This window comes from Culex pipiens, chromosome 1, assembly GCF_016801865.2.
Source record: "Culex pipiens pallens isolate TS chromosome 1, TS_CPP_V2, whole genome shotgun sequence".
In the NCBI taxonomy this organism is placed as follows: domain Eukaryota; kingdom Metazoa; phylum Arthropoda; class Insecta; order Diptera; family Culicidae; genus Culex; species Culex pipiens.
The window spans coordinates 20,914,150-20,929,119 of NC_068937.1; the positions used below are offsets into that span (position 1 = coordinate 20,914,150).

At 34.3% G+C, this 14,970-nt stretch overlaps 1 protein-coding gene across 1 annotated transcript; it reads left to right on the top strand.

Moving 5' to 3' along the window:
* Positions 1-1,895: 1,895 nt before the first annotated feature.
* Positions 1,896-12,579, top strand: LOC120429662 (fatty acid hydroxylase domain-containing protein 2). Its single transcript, XM_039594692.2, has 5 exons — positions 1,896-2,135; positions 2,978-3,260; positions 3,322-3,395; positions 3,453-4,083; positions 11,686-12,579. The coding sequence occupies exons 2-5, from the start codon at positions 2,983-2,985 to the stop codon at positions 11,840-11,842; spliced, it is 1,140 nt and encodes a 379-aa protein (XP_039450626.1). The 5' UTR covers positions 1,896-2,135; positions 2,978-2,982; the 3' UTR covers positions 11,843-12,579.
* The last annotated feature ends 2,391 nt before the right edge of the window (positions 12,580-14,970 follow it).

Here is a 14,970-nt window from a genome sequence, read left to right on the forward strand (position 1 = left end):
TGACACCCTTTATCAAAATTGTGTTATGTTATGCCTTTAATGTAAGACATAATTAAAAAAAAAATCAAAAAAATTTAGAAGAAAAAAACGCAATACAGTCCACACACAAAAATATATTTCCGAGTGATACATCATTTATGATGTAACATTTTTGCACGTCATGAAATATTTAAATTTAAATGCAATTTGATGTAAATTTGCAACAAATTAAACGTAAAAACACGATTTTACTAGTGATTCAACCTCTTACGTCGAATCTCAAGTTTACATCAACTGAGTTTTCATTCGATTCATTATTTCCGTGTCGAGTAAATTCACATTTTTATCTGTGCAGTCTCGATTATCCGAAGTCTCGGTTATTCGAAATTTCGATTATCCGAAGTTCGATTATCCTATGGTTTGTATGGGACTTCGAATACTCGAATCATGAACAAAAACATTTATTTTTTATTATTTTATTTTCTCACTTTTAAGCTCAAATTTGAGTTCTGCGACCCAATTTGAGTCAATTTTGAATGTCTGATTGCCCATTTTTAAATATGGCATTTTTTCAATATTTCATCGCCGCCATTTTGGCCGCCATCTTTAATTTAAAAATTCTTAATTACTTTAGAGTAGTTTAGGTCATACTTAAGATCGACAATCAAACATGAGACTACAAAAAAAATTGTCGTGATTCGATTATCCGAAGTGAAATTTTGTCAAGGCCTTCAAAAAATCGAGTCTTGACTGTAGTTTCATTTTGGGTTTAAAAAATCTTCAAGAGACTACATCTAAGCATCGAGTTCCCCGATCAACCGAGAATTTTTTTCAGCCTTTCGAAAATATTAACAGTTTTCCGAATTCTTTTTTCTTAATTATTACGCTAGCTAAAAAACAGCCATTACAGTTTGCAAATTTGTTTTTCATCTTAAAAAAGGATTTAAAATCATAGCTCAGCTCAGTATTGTTCCATCTGGTATCAGATTTTGCACCATCCTTAAACTAGCTTTAAATATGATTTTTCGGTCCTGTAGAACGCATATGAAAATTTAGTGTATCCCGCTTACTCCAATGGACATTGACATTAAGTGTGAGGGGGATACACTCAAGGTTTACATTTCTTGAGTTTTTTTTAAGAGGTCCAATAAACCAAATTTTCAGTTTTTGCTTTTTGGGTGTTTATTAATACCCCTGACTCAAGGCGGTTTCAAAAACACCCAAACAGCAAAAATTGGAAATTTGGTTTATTGGACCTTTTCAAAAAAAATAATCCAGATTTGTTTGTGGGTCTTCATCAAAAATAGTCTAGAAATGACCGAAACAAACCTAAACTTGGATATTGGTAAGAATAATTGGGTACTAAAGCACGATTAAAAACTATTTCTGATCACTTTTTTTCATTTTAATGCAAACAATTTTTTTTGACAAGACAAAATTTTTTTCGATGGATCAACTATGGTCCCCTTGGAACGAGCTGTCAAGTAGGAGCTTTTCTGTCAAGAAGGACCGCGAGGTTAATTTTTCAAAATTGATTTAAAAATCCATTTTAAACTCTTTGTGGTCGTACAAAGGGTCATCGTACTCAGAAAAATAAACTTTATCGCTGTAAACAATAATATCAGCAATCTAAGCTTCATTTTAGGACCCAATTACTTGAAAAAGAACTAAGTTGAAACTATTAAGGGATATCGAGGTATGGAACATCGACTATAACATAAACTCTCGAAATAAAATTGGAAAAAACTATTTTAGAGTTTTTTTTTAACAAACATTATGTTTAGCAAATTCGATATCATTCACACCTGATATCCCTCACCTTGTCCCATCCAAAACATTGCCCTGGGCTTTTTGTTATCTATTTATCGTCACAGTTTTAGCTCTGCAGTTTTCCCCAACCCCCCCGAAATTGACTGTTTTTCTGCTTCGCAGTATCACTTTGTCGGTGGTCGGGACAGCAAGCCACACTCTCACCAGTGGAAACTTTTGTACTACGTAGTTTTTGCCTATTATTTTCAACTTACAAAGTAGGACTCTTTGTTTCGGCGCTTCTCTGGAGGAAAATTAGATTGAGAATAGTGGAAAAGTTGTTGAAAATCATATTTAAATAGTGAAATAGGTGTAAATTGGGAAGCGGTTTTGATTAGCCCCTGAAGGTAGGCTTTTTGCTATTTTTCATCATATTTTTTAAGAAACAAAGCAAAACTGTACTGTGTTTATTGTAATTTTAGATATTTTTATTTGTTTTCTGCAGTTTTGTTAGGAAAATTGCTCGTTTTCAAGCAGTTTTAAGGGGATAGTTACATAATTGAGACAACAATTGCTAGATGTGTTGATGACGTTGTCTAATTGCGCCTTAGTTGAAAAACCTTCTTATAAACTTTTTAATTCAAAATGGAATTAATCAGCGTTAATTTGAGATCAAAGATACCATTCTTTTCAAAAAAAAACAAATAAATTTGTCATCAAAATCAGCTGATTTTACCATCAAAATAACCAAATCATAATAAACATCGCTTGCATCGCAGAAGGCGGCTGGAAAAATCAATCTATCGATTTTCCCGACCCCGCCGTCAGCCGACGTTGCCGCCACCGCCGTCTTTGTTATTTTCCTCTCTGTTTTGGTTTTTCTGTTTTGTTGTGCTGTGCTCTTTCTGGCGGGCGGCGTTGACGTCATCGCTGGCGAGCTGCTCTCTCTAAAGTGGGAGAGGAGAGAAAAATGCTGCTCGCTCTCCAAGTTTCGTTATCGTGGGTTGCTTTGTTTTGCTCGCCAAATTCTTTGTTGGTGGGGTCGGCCAGGGTTGACACCTGTTGAATTTGATTGATGATCTTTTTTGTTTGTTTTTTCTTATTTGTTTCTAAATTTGAATTAATTTTGTAAATTCTTTGCGATGTCATGAATCATGAATTGCTGTCGTTTTTTTGTATTTTCTTACGACTTCCATGAATATTATCATTCAAACAAAACAAAAATTTACCAATTCCCAAAATCAAACAGCCACCATGATGGTCACCGGCGCCATCCTGGACGATCCGGACGGTTCCGGTTCGCCCTCGCCAGCACCCTCATCTTGCGGCTCCACCTCGTCCACTCCCAAGCGCGAGCATCCATCGCCAACGGAACAGGAAAGCTCCGTTGGGAAGCCTCCCGCCAAACCAACCCCGAACGAACCCGGCCTGGACCCGCAGAATCCGCGCCTCCTGTCCTCGCTGTACAACTTCCTCGTTATCGTGAGCATCTTCCTCGTGGGATTCGCCGCCTTCCGGAACACGTTGACATGGTAGGTGACTTTAGAAACTTTTGTAGGGTTCCGATAATTGGGATTTGGGATTCGTTTTTAGGCACTTGCAACGCTTCTGGGGCGCTTCCGGCGACTTTTGGCAGGCCCACTGGGATAGGTTCATCGATTTTACCGGTAAGTTTGAGGGTTTCTAAAGTTTCAAGCTACTTAAAGTAAATTTCTCCATTTTAGGAGAAGACCCCGCGACCCTGTGGGTCCTCAGCACCACCATCTTCACCATATTCGTGTACTGGTTCTTCGGCGGAATCTACACCGTGTTCGACCTGACCTGCAAGCCGGCCTGCATCCGGCGCTACAAGATGCAGCCGGGAACGAACGAACCCGTCGATCGGACCCGGCTCGCCAAGGTGATCGCGCAGGTCCTGATGAACCAGACCGTAATCGGCATCCCGATGGCTGTCTTTATGTACCAAGCGATGCGGTTCCGCGGGTTGAACGACCTGCGCGAGCTGCCCACCTTCCACTGGGTGTTGGCCGAGTTGGCGTTCTGCATTTTCATCGAGGAGATTGGGTTTTACTACGCCCACAGGTTGCTCCACAACCGGCACATCTACAAGTACATCCACAAGCAGCACCACGAGTGGACGGCGCCGATCGCCATCACGGCCATTTACTGTCATCCGGTGGAGCACGTGTTTAGCAATCTGGTGCCGCCGTTTTTGGGGATCTTTATGCTGGGAAGTCACGTGGCGGTCGCTTGGTTGTGGTTCACGCTGGTAATACTGTCTACGTTGAATGCCCACTCGGGGTACCATTTGCCGTTTTTCCCGAGTCCGGAGGCGCACGATTTTCATCATTTGAAGTGAGTATTGTTAGCAAACCTAAAATTTACTTAACTGTTTTTACTTAAATATTTAGAAAATCTATTTGCAAAGTTCTTTGTCATAGTCTTCCCGAGCAGCCAGAAATAACTTTGCAATATTTTTTTTTATATTTCAAAATGCTGGGCCAATAACATTTTACGTTATTTATAACAAGTTTTGTTATTCGCCGCTATATTTTTTTTTGTGTTGGATTGTTCTTGTAATAACAGACCAATAACATTTTCAGTTATTCTTCGAACAAATGTTTGTTATTATTTTTTGTTATTTTAACATTTATCCGATCATCATTGGGATGACATTTGGAGACATTCTTCCATAACAAAAAATGTTATTTCCAAGTTGTTTTTGCTTTCAATCAATATCAGACCAATAACACATTCTGTTATGATAACATAAACTGTTATTCAACTCTTATGAGCAATTCTCTACGAAATCGGTCTTTTTTCTTCAATTTTAATATTTGTATTTTTTAATCCGACTGAAACTTTTTTGATGCCTTCGGTATGCCCAAAGAAGCCATTTTGCATCATTAGTTTGTCCATATAATTTTCCATACAAATTTGGCAGCTGTCCATACAAAAATGATGTATGAAAATTCAAAAATCTGTATCTTTTGAAGGAATTTTTTGATCGATTTGGTGTCTTCGGCAAAGTTGTAGGTATGGATACGGACTACACTGAAAAAAATAATACACGGTAAAAAAAATTTGGTGATTTTTTAAATTAACTTTTTAACACTAAAACTTGATTTGCAAAAAAACACTATTTTTAACTTTTTTTATTTTTTTATATGTTTTATAGGACATAAAATGCCAACTTTTCAGAAATTTCCAGGTTGTGCAAAAAATCATTGACCGAGTTATGAATTTTTGAATCAATACTGATTTTTTCAAAAAATCGAAATTTTGGTCGCAAAAATTTTTCAACGGCGGGTTCGATTCCCGCCTTATCCACTGAGCTTCTATCGGATGGTGAAGTAAAACGTCGGTCCCGGTTTCTCCTGTCTCGTCAGAGGCGCTGGAGCAGAAATCCCACGTTAGAGGAAGGCCATGCCCCGGGGGGCGTAGTGCCAATAGTTTCGTTTCGTTTTTTTCATTTTTCAACTTCATTTTTCGATGTAAAATTGAATTTGCAATCAAAAAGTACATTAGTGAAATTTTGATAAAGTGCACCGTTTTCAAGTTATAGCCATTTTTATGTAACTTTTTTCGAAATAGTCGCAGTTTTTCATTTTTTAAAATTAGTGCACATGTTTGTCCACTTTTGAAAAAAATATTTTTGAAAAGCTAAGAAAATTCTCTATATTTTGCTTCATCGGACTTTGTTGATACGACCTTTAGTTGCTGAGATATTGCCATGCAAAGGTTTAAAAACAGGAAAATTGATGTTTTCTAAGTCTCACCCAAACAGCCCACCATTTTTTAATGTCGATATCTCAGCAACTAATGGTCCGATATTCAATGTTAAAATATGAAACATTTGTAAAATTTTCCGATCTTTTCAAAAAAAATATTTTCGAAATTTTCAAATCAAGACTAACATTTTAAAAGAACGTAATATTGAATGTTTGGCCTTTTTGAAATGTTAGTCTTGATTTGAAATTTTTGAATATATTGTTTTTGAAAAGATCGGAAAATTTCACAAATGTTTCATATTTTAACATTGAAAATCGGACCATTAGTTGCTGAGATATCGACATTGAAAAATGGTGGGCTGTTTGGGTGAGACTTAGAAAACATCAATTTTCCTGTTTTTAAACCTTTGCATGGCAATATCTCAGCAACTAAAGGTCGTATCAACAAAGTCCGATGAAGCAAAATATAGAGAATTTTCTCAGCTTTTCAAAAATATTTTTTTCAAAAGTGGGCAAACATGTGCACTAATTTAAAAAAATGAAAAACTGCGACTATTTTGAAAAAAGATACATAAAAATGGCTATAACTTGAAAACGGTGCACTTTATCAAAATTTCACTAATGTACTTTTTGATTGCAAATTCAATTTTACATTTAAAAATGAAGTTGAAAAATTTTTGCGACCAAAATTTCGATTTTTTGAAAAAACCAGTATTGATTAAAAAATTCATAACTCGGTCAATGATTTTTTGCACAACCTGTAAATTTCTGAAAAGTTGGCATTTTATGTCCTCTAAAACATATCAAAAAATAAAAAAAATTAAAAATAGTGTTTTTTTGCAAATCAAGTTTTAGTGTTAAAAAGTTAAATAAAAAAAATCACCAAATTTTTTTACCGTGTATTATTTTTTTCCAGTGTAGTCCGTATCAATACCTACAACTTTGCCGAAGACACCAAATCGATCAAAAAATTCCTTCAAAAGATACAGATTTTTGAATTTTCATACATCATTTTTGTATGGACAGCTGCCAAATTTGTATGGAAAATTATATGGACAAACTAATGATGCAAAATGGCTTCTTTGGGCATACCGAAGGCACCAACAAAGTTTCAGTCGGATTAAAAAATACAAAAAAAATCGAATGACCGAAATCCTAGAGAACTGCTCTTATACAAAAATTGGGTTTTCAAGAAGAATCCATAACACTTTTTGTTATTTTAACAGTATTTGTTATTAAAAGGTATGAATTTTGTTATTGTTTTGCATCCTGTTGATTTACAAATACACGCCCTTTTGAAATATTGATACTTGCAATATGAAGTTAAGTTTTTTGAGCCTATCACTATGCTGTAAATTAAAAATTTATCGAAAATATCATTTTCTTGCATTATTGAATTATTATTGGTTAATTTTACCGATTTTCATTTAAAAACATATTTTTTGGAAAGGTGGAAAATTTCCTTCAAGAATATAATATAAACTCATATACATTAGGATGCCAGAAAACATGAACCCCTGTTCCACTAGCGGAAAAGATTTGTTGGGTTATTTTAAGCATCTGTGCCAATTTTTAGCTAAATTGGTTGAGATTAACCCAGGCTCGGGTATCGGGTGAAAAACATGTTTTTCATGCAAAAATTACTTTTTAAAATCGCTAATGACTTTTTAGGATTTAGGTTTTACTGCTTTGGTATGTTCTACAAAGTTGTAGAGCATTAAATTTTTAAATTTTCCCATGCAAACTTCACCCCCAAGTATCAATGGAAAAATGTTGACCGATTTTGCTCATATTTGGCCCACAGTCCTAAAATATCTCTAGGAACAATAATCAGCTTGTAAAGCAAGGTTTTGGAAAAAGTCCTATATTCTGTGCACCCTAATCCAAATCGACCTTAAAAAAAAAAAAAAAAGAGAATCGATATGTTTTTAGGAATTGGCTTTTTGCATCCCCTGGCCCCTCGTTATTGTTTTGGACGTTTATTTGAATTTAGATTTTTTTTTGCAAAACAGTTTCTTCTTAAAGCTTTCTCAAAGTTGTAACTCTCCACCTTTTTGCAAATCGACTTTTTTTTTGTATATTTTGATTTTATTGAAAATAAGCCATTTTGCATCATCAGGCTGGTCAAACAAAATAGACGTATTGAGAAGATTGAGAAGGGATTTTCTGATCGATTTGGTGTCTTCGTCAAAGTTGTAGGTTATGATTAGGACTTTTCAGAATAAAATAGGTCAAAGGAAAAAAAAAGTTCCAAATTCTCTTGATTTGACTTTTTGTCACTAAAAATTGATTCCCGAAAATACGTATTTTATAACTTTCGATTCTTTTATATGTTTTCAATAATCTAAAATAGGCATTTTTATTTAAAAAAATGTAATTTGTGGGAAAAAAAATCTTTAAAAATATTGTCAAACAAAATATCAAAACATATTTTTGGATGCAAAATTGAAGTTGCAATCGAAAATTACTATTGACATTTTAAAATAATGTGCACCGTTTTGAGTTTATACGTATCCTAAGTTGATTTTTTTTTAAATTCAGTTTATGCAATTTAAAAATACTTTATGAAGAAAAAGCACTCATATCATTTTCGAAACTATTGATAAGATTTTCAATGTTAAAAATTTAACTTAGTGACATTCTCTGCAATTTTCTTTAAAAAATAATTCTCATTTTTAAAGAAATAAGAATAACGTATTGCAAGGGCTTAAAACACATATTTTAGACATTTTCAAATGTTGTGCTAGATTTTTAAGTTTAGACATTATTTTTGATAGAAAAGAGCAGAAAATATCACAAAAGTTTAGTTTATTTACATTGAAAATCGAACCAATAATTTCCGAGGTATCGCGAGTTAAAAAATGAGGGCTAAAAAGATGACACTGAGAAACAACACATTGCCACAAAATTTAAACATTAAGAAAAATAAAAAAAAACTTGTTTTGAAGAAAATTACAAAAAATGCCTATAACTTGGAAACGATGTATGAACAGTAGGCTGACTCGTCGTTATATGGAAAATTAAAAAAAAATCAAATCAATCCACTTTTTTTTTCAAACCAACACTCAATAGTGTTAAAATTGAGAAAATTCTCTAAAACTTTCCCGAAGAAAGTATGGTGCTATCTTGCTCTTGTCTAAAGATACAGCGTCCTCAAAACTGGTCTAAAACGTGCTTTTGCTCGAAAATCACGTTTTAGACCAGGTTTGAGCACTCTGTATTTTTTGACAGGAGCAAAATAGCACAATACATTCTTGCTAAAAGTTTTAGAAAATTTTCTCAATTTTAACGCTATTGTGTTGGTTTGAAAAATTTAGTGGAAAATAAAAATGATGAAAATAAAAATGTAAAAAGACGGGTTTTCCATACTAATTCCCATATAAAATTGAAATGCAATGCACAAAGTGTTGACGCAACCAATCGCTCCCAAATTTCGGGGAGTTGTTTAGGGGCCTTAAAGCAATCGTAAAAAACATGTTCTGATAACTCGACCATCTCGAGCCATTCTGATGTACAGTACTTGCTCGGTAACTGGGTGTTGCTTTTTAACTGGGCGCTCGATAACTGGGCTGTAGCCCAGATAAAAAGCAGTAAAACGTCAACAAACAATAACAAGGCAAAATGATCGAGTGATGCAAAAATTTATGTCAATAAACAGAAAATATTTGTTTTATGTTTCAATGAAAATTCATGTCATATTCAAAAAATATTTGCTCTGTACATATTTTTCAGTCACTTTTGTTTTTATCTTCTGTTAAGGGGTTATATACATGTAAAACATTTCTAAATTTCATGTTACAGAAAAAAATAAATAAATGCACTCAAAAGATGATTTCTAATCCCTCTTGAAAGTTTCATGAAGATATTTCATGGTTAAAGTAAGTAACAGGTGAATTTTGCTATGCGCAGGGCGAATTGCCAAACTTTCTGAGCGAAACACCGAGTTGAAATTTATTTTCCGTGTACCTACAACTTTGCCGAAGGCACCAAATCAATCAGAAAATCCATTCTCTATATAGGTACAGGCTTTGCAAATGGCTTCTTTTTCCTTTGGCATGGACAAAGTTTCATTCAATTCTTATAACAAAAACTGTATTTTTTTCAAATTGTAAACCCTTCGATTAGAATAAATTATTATTTTTTTCTATTTGATGAATTTGAAAAGTGTTTTGGACAAACAGCCTAATGATTTTGAATTTTTTAAATGAGTAATTCTCCGCCAACTCACACAGCAGTTGCCCCGACCCCTCTTCGATTTGCGTGAAACTTTGTCCTAAGGGGTAACTTTTGTCCCTGATCACGAATCCGAGGTCCGTTTTTTGATATCTCGTGACGGAGGGGCAATACGACCCCTTCCATTTTTGAACATGCGAAAAAAGAGGTGTTTTTCAATAATTTGCAGCCGGAAACGGTGATGAGATAGAAATTTGGTGTCAAAGGGACTTTAATGTAAAATTAGACGCCCGATTTGATGGCGTACTCAGAATTCCGAAAAAAACGTATTTTTCATCGAAAAAAACACTAAAAAAGTTTTAAAAATTCTCCCATTTTTCGTTACTCGACTGTAAAAAATTTTGGAACATGTCATTTTATGGGAAATTTAATGTACTTTTCGAATCTACATTGACCCAGAAGGGTCATTTTTTCATTTAGAACAAAATATTTCATTTTAAAATTTCGTGTTTTTTTCTAACTTTTGCAGGGTTATTTTTTAGAGTGTAACAATGTTCTACAAAGTTGTAGAGCAGACAATTACAAAAAAAATCATATAAAGACATAAGGGGTTTGCTCATAAACATTACGAGTTATCGCGATTTTACGAAAAAAAGTTTTGAAAAAGTTACTTTTTGCGTTTCTCTTTGTTTCGTCGTCCGTGTCTGTCGCGGGTGACCATGAACGGCCATGATCGATGACGACCAACTTTTTCAAAACTTTTTTTTCGTAAAATCGCGATAACTCGTGATGTTTATGAGCAAACCCCTTATGTCTATATATCAAAAATTTTGTAATTGTCTGCTCTATAACTTTGTAGAACATTATTACACTTCAAAAAATAACCCTGCAAAGTTAGAAAAAACACGAAATTTTAAAATGAAAAAAATTGTTCTAAATGAAAAAATAACCCTTCTGGGTCAATGTAGATTCGAAAAGTACATTAAATTTCCCATAAAATGACATGTTCCAAAAAATTTTACAGTCAAGTAATTGACTCAAAGCACTGACTCAGAGCAAGGGTGAGATGTAGGTGTAAGGGCAGTGCGTGTTCGGCGGGAACCTGGTGCATAAGATCGGTCAAGGCCCGTTCTTACACTGAAAATTGCGAATTGCGAATTGCGAATCACCGTTTCAGGCTGCAAATTATTGAAAAACACCTCTTTTTTCGCATGTTCAAAAATGGAAGGGGTCGTACCGCCCCACCGTCACGAGATATCAAAAAACGGACCTCGGATTCGTGATCAGGGACAAAAGTTACCCTTTTGGACAAAGTTTCACACAAATCGAAGAGGGGTCGGGGCAACTTTTCCCGATTTCGTGTGAGTTGGTAGAGAATTACCCAAATATAAATTTTAAGCTTGCAAGAAATACTTACGCTGTTTTATAGTTTCAAGACATGGAATTAAAAATCATGTCTAGTATATTTATTTTAATTTTGACCAACTATTTACAAAATGTTTGCCCACTGTGCTATAATATCCAGCTTTTGAAGCGAAAATGGCGTTCGAATGGTGAACGCCCGAAATGTCAAAATCACGCAATGGTACCAACATTACGAAAAAAGTGTGCCATGGTTTGACAGCCGCATTTTTTTTTTCTAATGTTGGTGCTACTGCGCGATTTTGACATTTCGGACGTTCAACATTCGAACGCCATCTTCGCTTAAAACCTGGATACATTCGAGCGGCCATTGTCGCGCTTTAATCCGCGATGACTTCGCCGCCATCACTAATTAGAGTGAATTTGTCTTCCCGCCTACTTTTTTTTGTTGTACGCCAAACCTGCCTACTGTCTGCACTGTTATCTCTATCGCAGTAAAACGACGCACAAATACAGACTCATGCAGATTTACATATGTTTCAGTTGATATGAAAAGTGGGTTTTGATAATGAAAAGTTTTTTTTTTAATTTCCGAAATTTCTTATTGAATTTGCGTCTCCATGAAATAATTGCCACAAAACAAATCCCATGGAGACGCCTGGTCATTGTTATCAATACCTCCCCCTTCCAGATTCAACCAGTGCTTCGGCGTGCTGGGCGTCCTCGATCGGGTCCACGGAACGGACACGCTGTTCCGCAACACCAAGGCGTACGCCCGCCACATCATGATGCTGAGCTTCATGCCGGCGCGGGAGGCCTTCCCGGAGCCGGCCAAGAAGGCGTTCTAAAATGCTCTTATTGAAAGAGGTTGAATTGAAAGAAAAATCGAAGAGTGGCTCGTGATTACGGTTTTCATGGAAAACTTTAAAAGTGAAATGTTTAAAATTAAAAAAAAAACTTAAATGTACTGTGAAAGGAAGAAGAAGAAGAACTAGTTTTAGTGAAATCATTCAGCAAACCGCTACTGCAATATGTGTTTTGCACCGAAAATAGAAGTCAACCAGCAGACATTGATTGTACCTTTGGAACACTCACACAAACTGAGAGAGCATCTCCTCTAGCTATCAAACTATCTTCAAAAAAGTACAGAAAAATAGAAAGAAAAAAAAACCTATTAGAAAAAAAAACTGAATGTAGTTATGAGATTATACACCAACAAAAAAACGAAGCATGAACTAAAACTTAACTCGATTTTAGCACTGTCATCAACATTCTTAGAAGACTGGATTCTGATCGTAAAAGAAGAAAAAGAAAAGAAAGCGCCTAACTCTTATGAGACAGAGAAAAGAGCACAGAGTTTGAACTGGTTTTCATGTAATCTTAAACTACTCCTTAAGAAGACAACTATTATGGCATCACGTGGATTATGAAATCTAGTCATACCAAACACATACACACACACACAGATACAGACATACTACTATGCATATATTTATATATTTCCACGCAAGTTAGAGTGTAGCATTATGTAACTAAACTACAGAAAAAAGGTGAAATAAAGTGAACATCATTCTAAGTGTAAAAATCGGCTTTTATTTTTCGGTTAATGTACCAATCAGTTTGATCAAATTAAACGGTAAATTTGAAGGATTCGATACATTGTACGTTTTCATAACTTGGGAACTGAAATTTTTCGTCGTAAGGAGATTCGTCGAATGAACAATTTGCTTTGTTTACTGCCATTTTGTCACGTACCACGTCATTGACTTTTCAAGAGACACAGTATTGCTTTAAAAGTTAAAGCCAATTGTTTCATTATTCTCGTGCTAAAAATACTAAAGATACTAAAAATACTAAAAATACTTGAAAAAACTTAAAATGCATAAAATTCATAAAGTACTTAAAGTACATTTCAAACTTGTAATACTTTAAGTATTCACATAAAATACTTAAAATACTGCAAAAAGAGGAATCGTTTTCGCCACTTCTGAAACATTACTAGCAGGTATTCTGCCCATAATTGAAGATTCGGCTATTATGCCAAATCAAGTATTCCGAGAAAAACGCGTTTTTGTGTTTGTCATCAAATCTTCGCCACGGCAATTTCAAAGGGGATTGGGATATTAGCCGTTTGGTTTTTCGTATCGGCAGCAAAAACTAAACACTATTTTAGTGAAATTCAAGCTTCAGAAGATGTGTTAGAACATCCTCTACAACAGGGGTGCTCAAAGTTTTTGGAGGCCGGGCTAAATTTAAAGCTCAAATGAGCTTGCGGGCCAAATTTACAAAAAAAGGTTGTTAAAAAAATAAATTACGTTGTTTTAATGTAAAAGATTACATTTCTGTTATTTAAAACAAATGTCTATTCTAAATAATTGAAACCACAAAATAACGGGTTTCTATCGGTATTGTTGATTTTGTTGTTTCTGGTATTTGAAAAAAAAGTTTTTAGCTGAATGTACCTGTACTTTAAAAAAAAAATATTTGTTTTTATATTTCGAAAATTTCAATGAATAAAAAACTTTTTAAAGTGATATAAGCTCCCGTATAGTGAACCTGCAATTAATATTTTCAAAAAAAAAATCGAATCAACATTTATTTATTTCATCGAAAATTCACTAAAATTCTAATAATTTTTAATAAACCCAAACATGCTCAAATGATTTTAAATGCAAAGGAATGCATATTAAATTAATTTCAGCTAAATGCACTTAAATTTAATTTTTTTTTATGTTTTTTAAAAATATATTTTTGCTCCTGGTTTTTCAAGCCAATTTTTTAATAATGGTGGAGGGGTGGATTGATCGACGAAAGCTTTGCTGCACAGAAAAAAAAAATCATGGTAATATTACATCTGGGAAGGGGTACATCTTTTATGTCAGAAAAAAGGTGTAATTTTACCTCTGGAAATGTGTAATTTTACCACTTTTCTGGTGTAATGTCACTTTTTCAGTCTAAATTGAGGTAAAATTACATCATAAAAGAGGTAATATTCAACCTTCCAAAATTACACCTTCCAAATTTACATTATTTTTTTCTGTGTGCAAACTTGATTCTCCGATTTCCACATTTTGTCTGCCTGAATCAGTTGATAGTCAATCAGATTCGTTATCTAACTGTAATGAGTTCGAATCCCTAAGGAAGTGCAATGTAAGTTTCAAGGTCAGTTCATAAAAGGGTCAATATGATTTGCAAATTAATAAAGAAAACTTTTATTTTTGCAACTATTACAGAATTCTACCAAGGGACCATCCATAAACCACGTGGTCACTTTAGGGGGGGGGGGGGTATGGCGATTGTCCACGCTCCATACAAAAAAGATTTTTTTTTGTATGGACAATTGTCCACGAAGGGGGGGGGGTTGAGATTCCCAAAAAAGTGTCCACGTGGTTTATGGATGGTCCCCAACTTGAACGTTGATATTTGAGCAATTCTCTACCAAAACCGGAAATTGATTTTATTTGTATTTTTTGATTTGGCTCAAACTTTGTGGGGGCCTTTCCTATGACCAAATAAGCTATTTTGTGTGATTGGTTCATCCATACAAGTCTCCATACAATTTTGGCAGCTGTCCATACAAAAATGATATGTAAATATTCAAACAGCTGTAACATTTGAGTGAATTTTCTGATCAATTTGGTGTCTTCGGCAAAGTTGTAGGTATTGTTGAGGACTTTTGAGAAAAAAATAGGTACACGGAAAAAAAATTGCAGATTTTTTAGTCAACTTTTTTTTAACTAAAACTTAATTTCCCAAAATACGTATTTTTTGATATGTTTTAGGGGACAAAAATCCGCAACTTTTGAGCCATAGAGAAACATGGTCAAAAAATCTATGGATATTTGAAAAAAAAGGGTTCCGTTTTCAAGATATAGCCACCGAAAGTTTGATTTTAGCGAAATATTTGCAGTTTTTCAATTTTTAAAAATAGTGACCATGAGTGACCATTTCTAAAAATATTTTTTTTGAAAAGTTC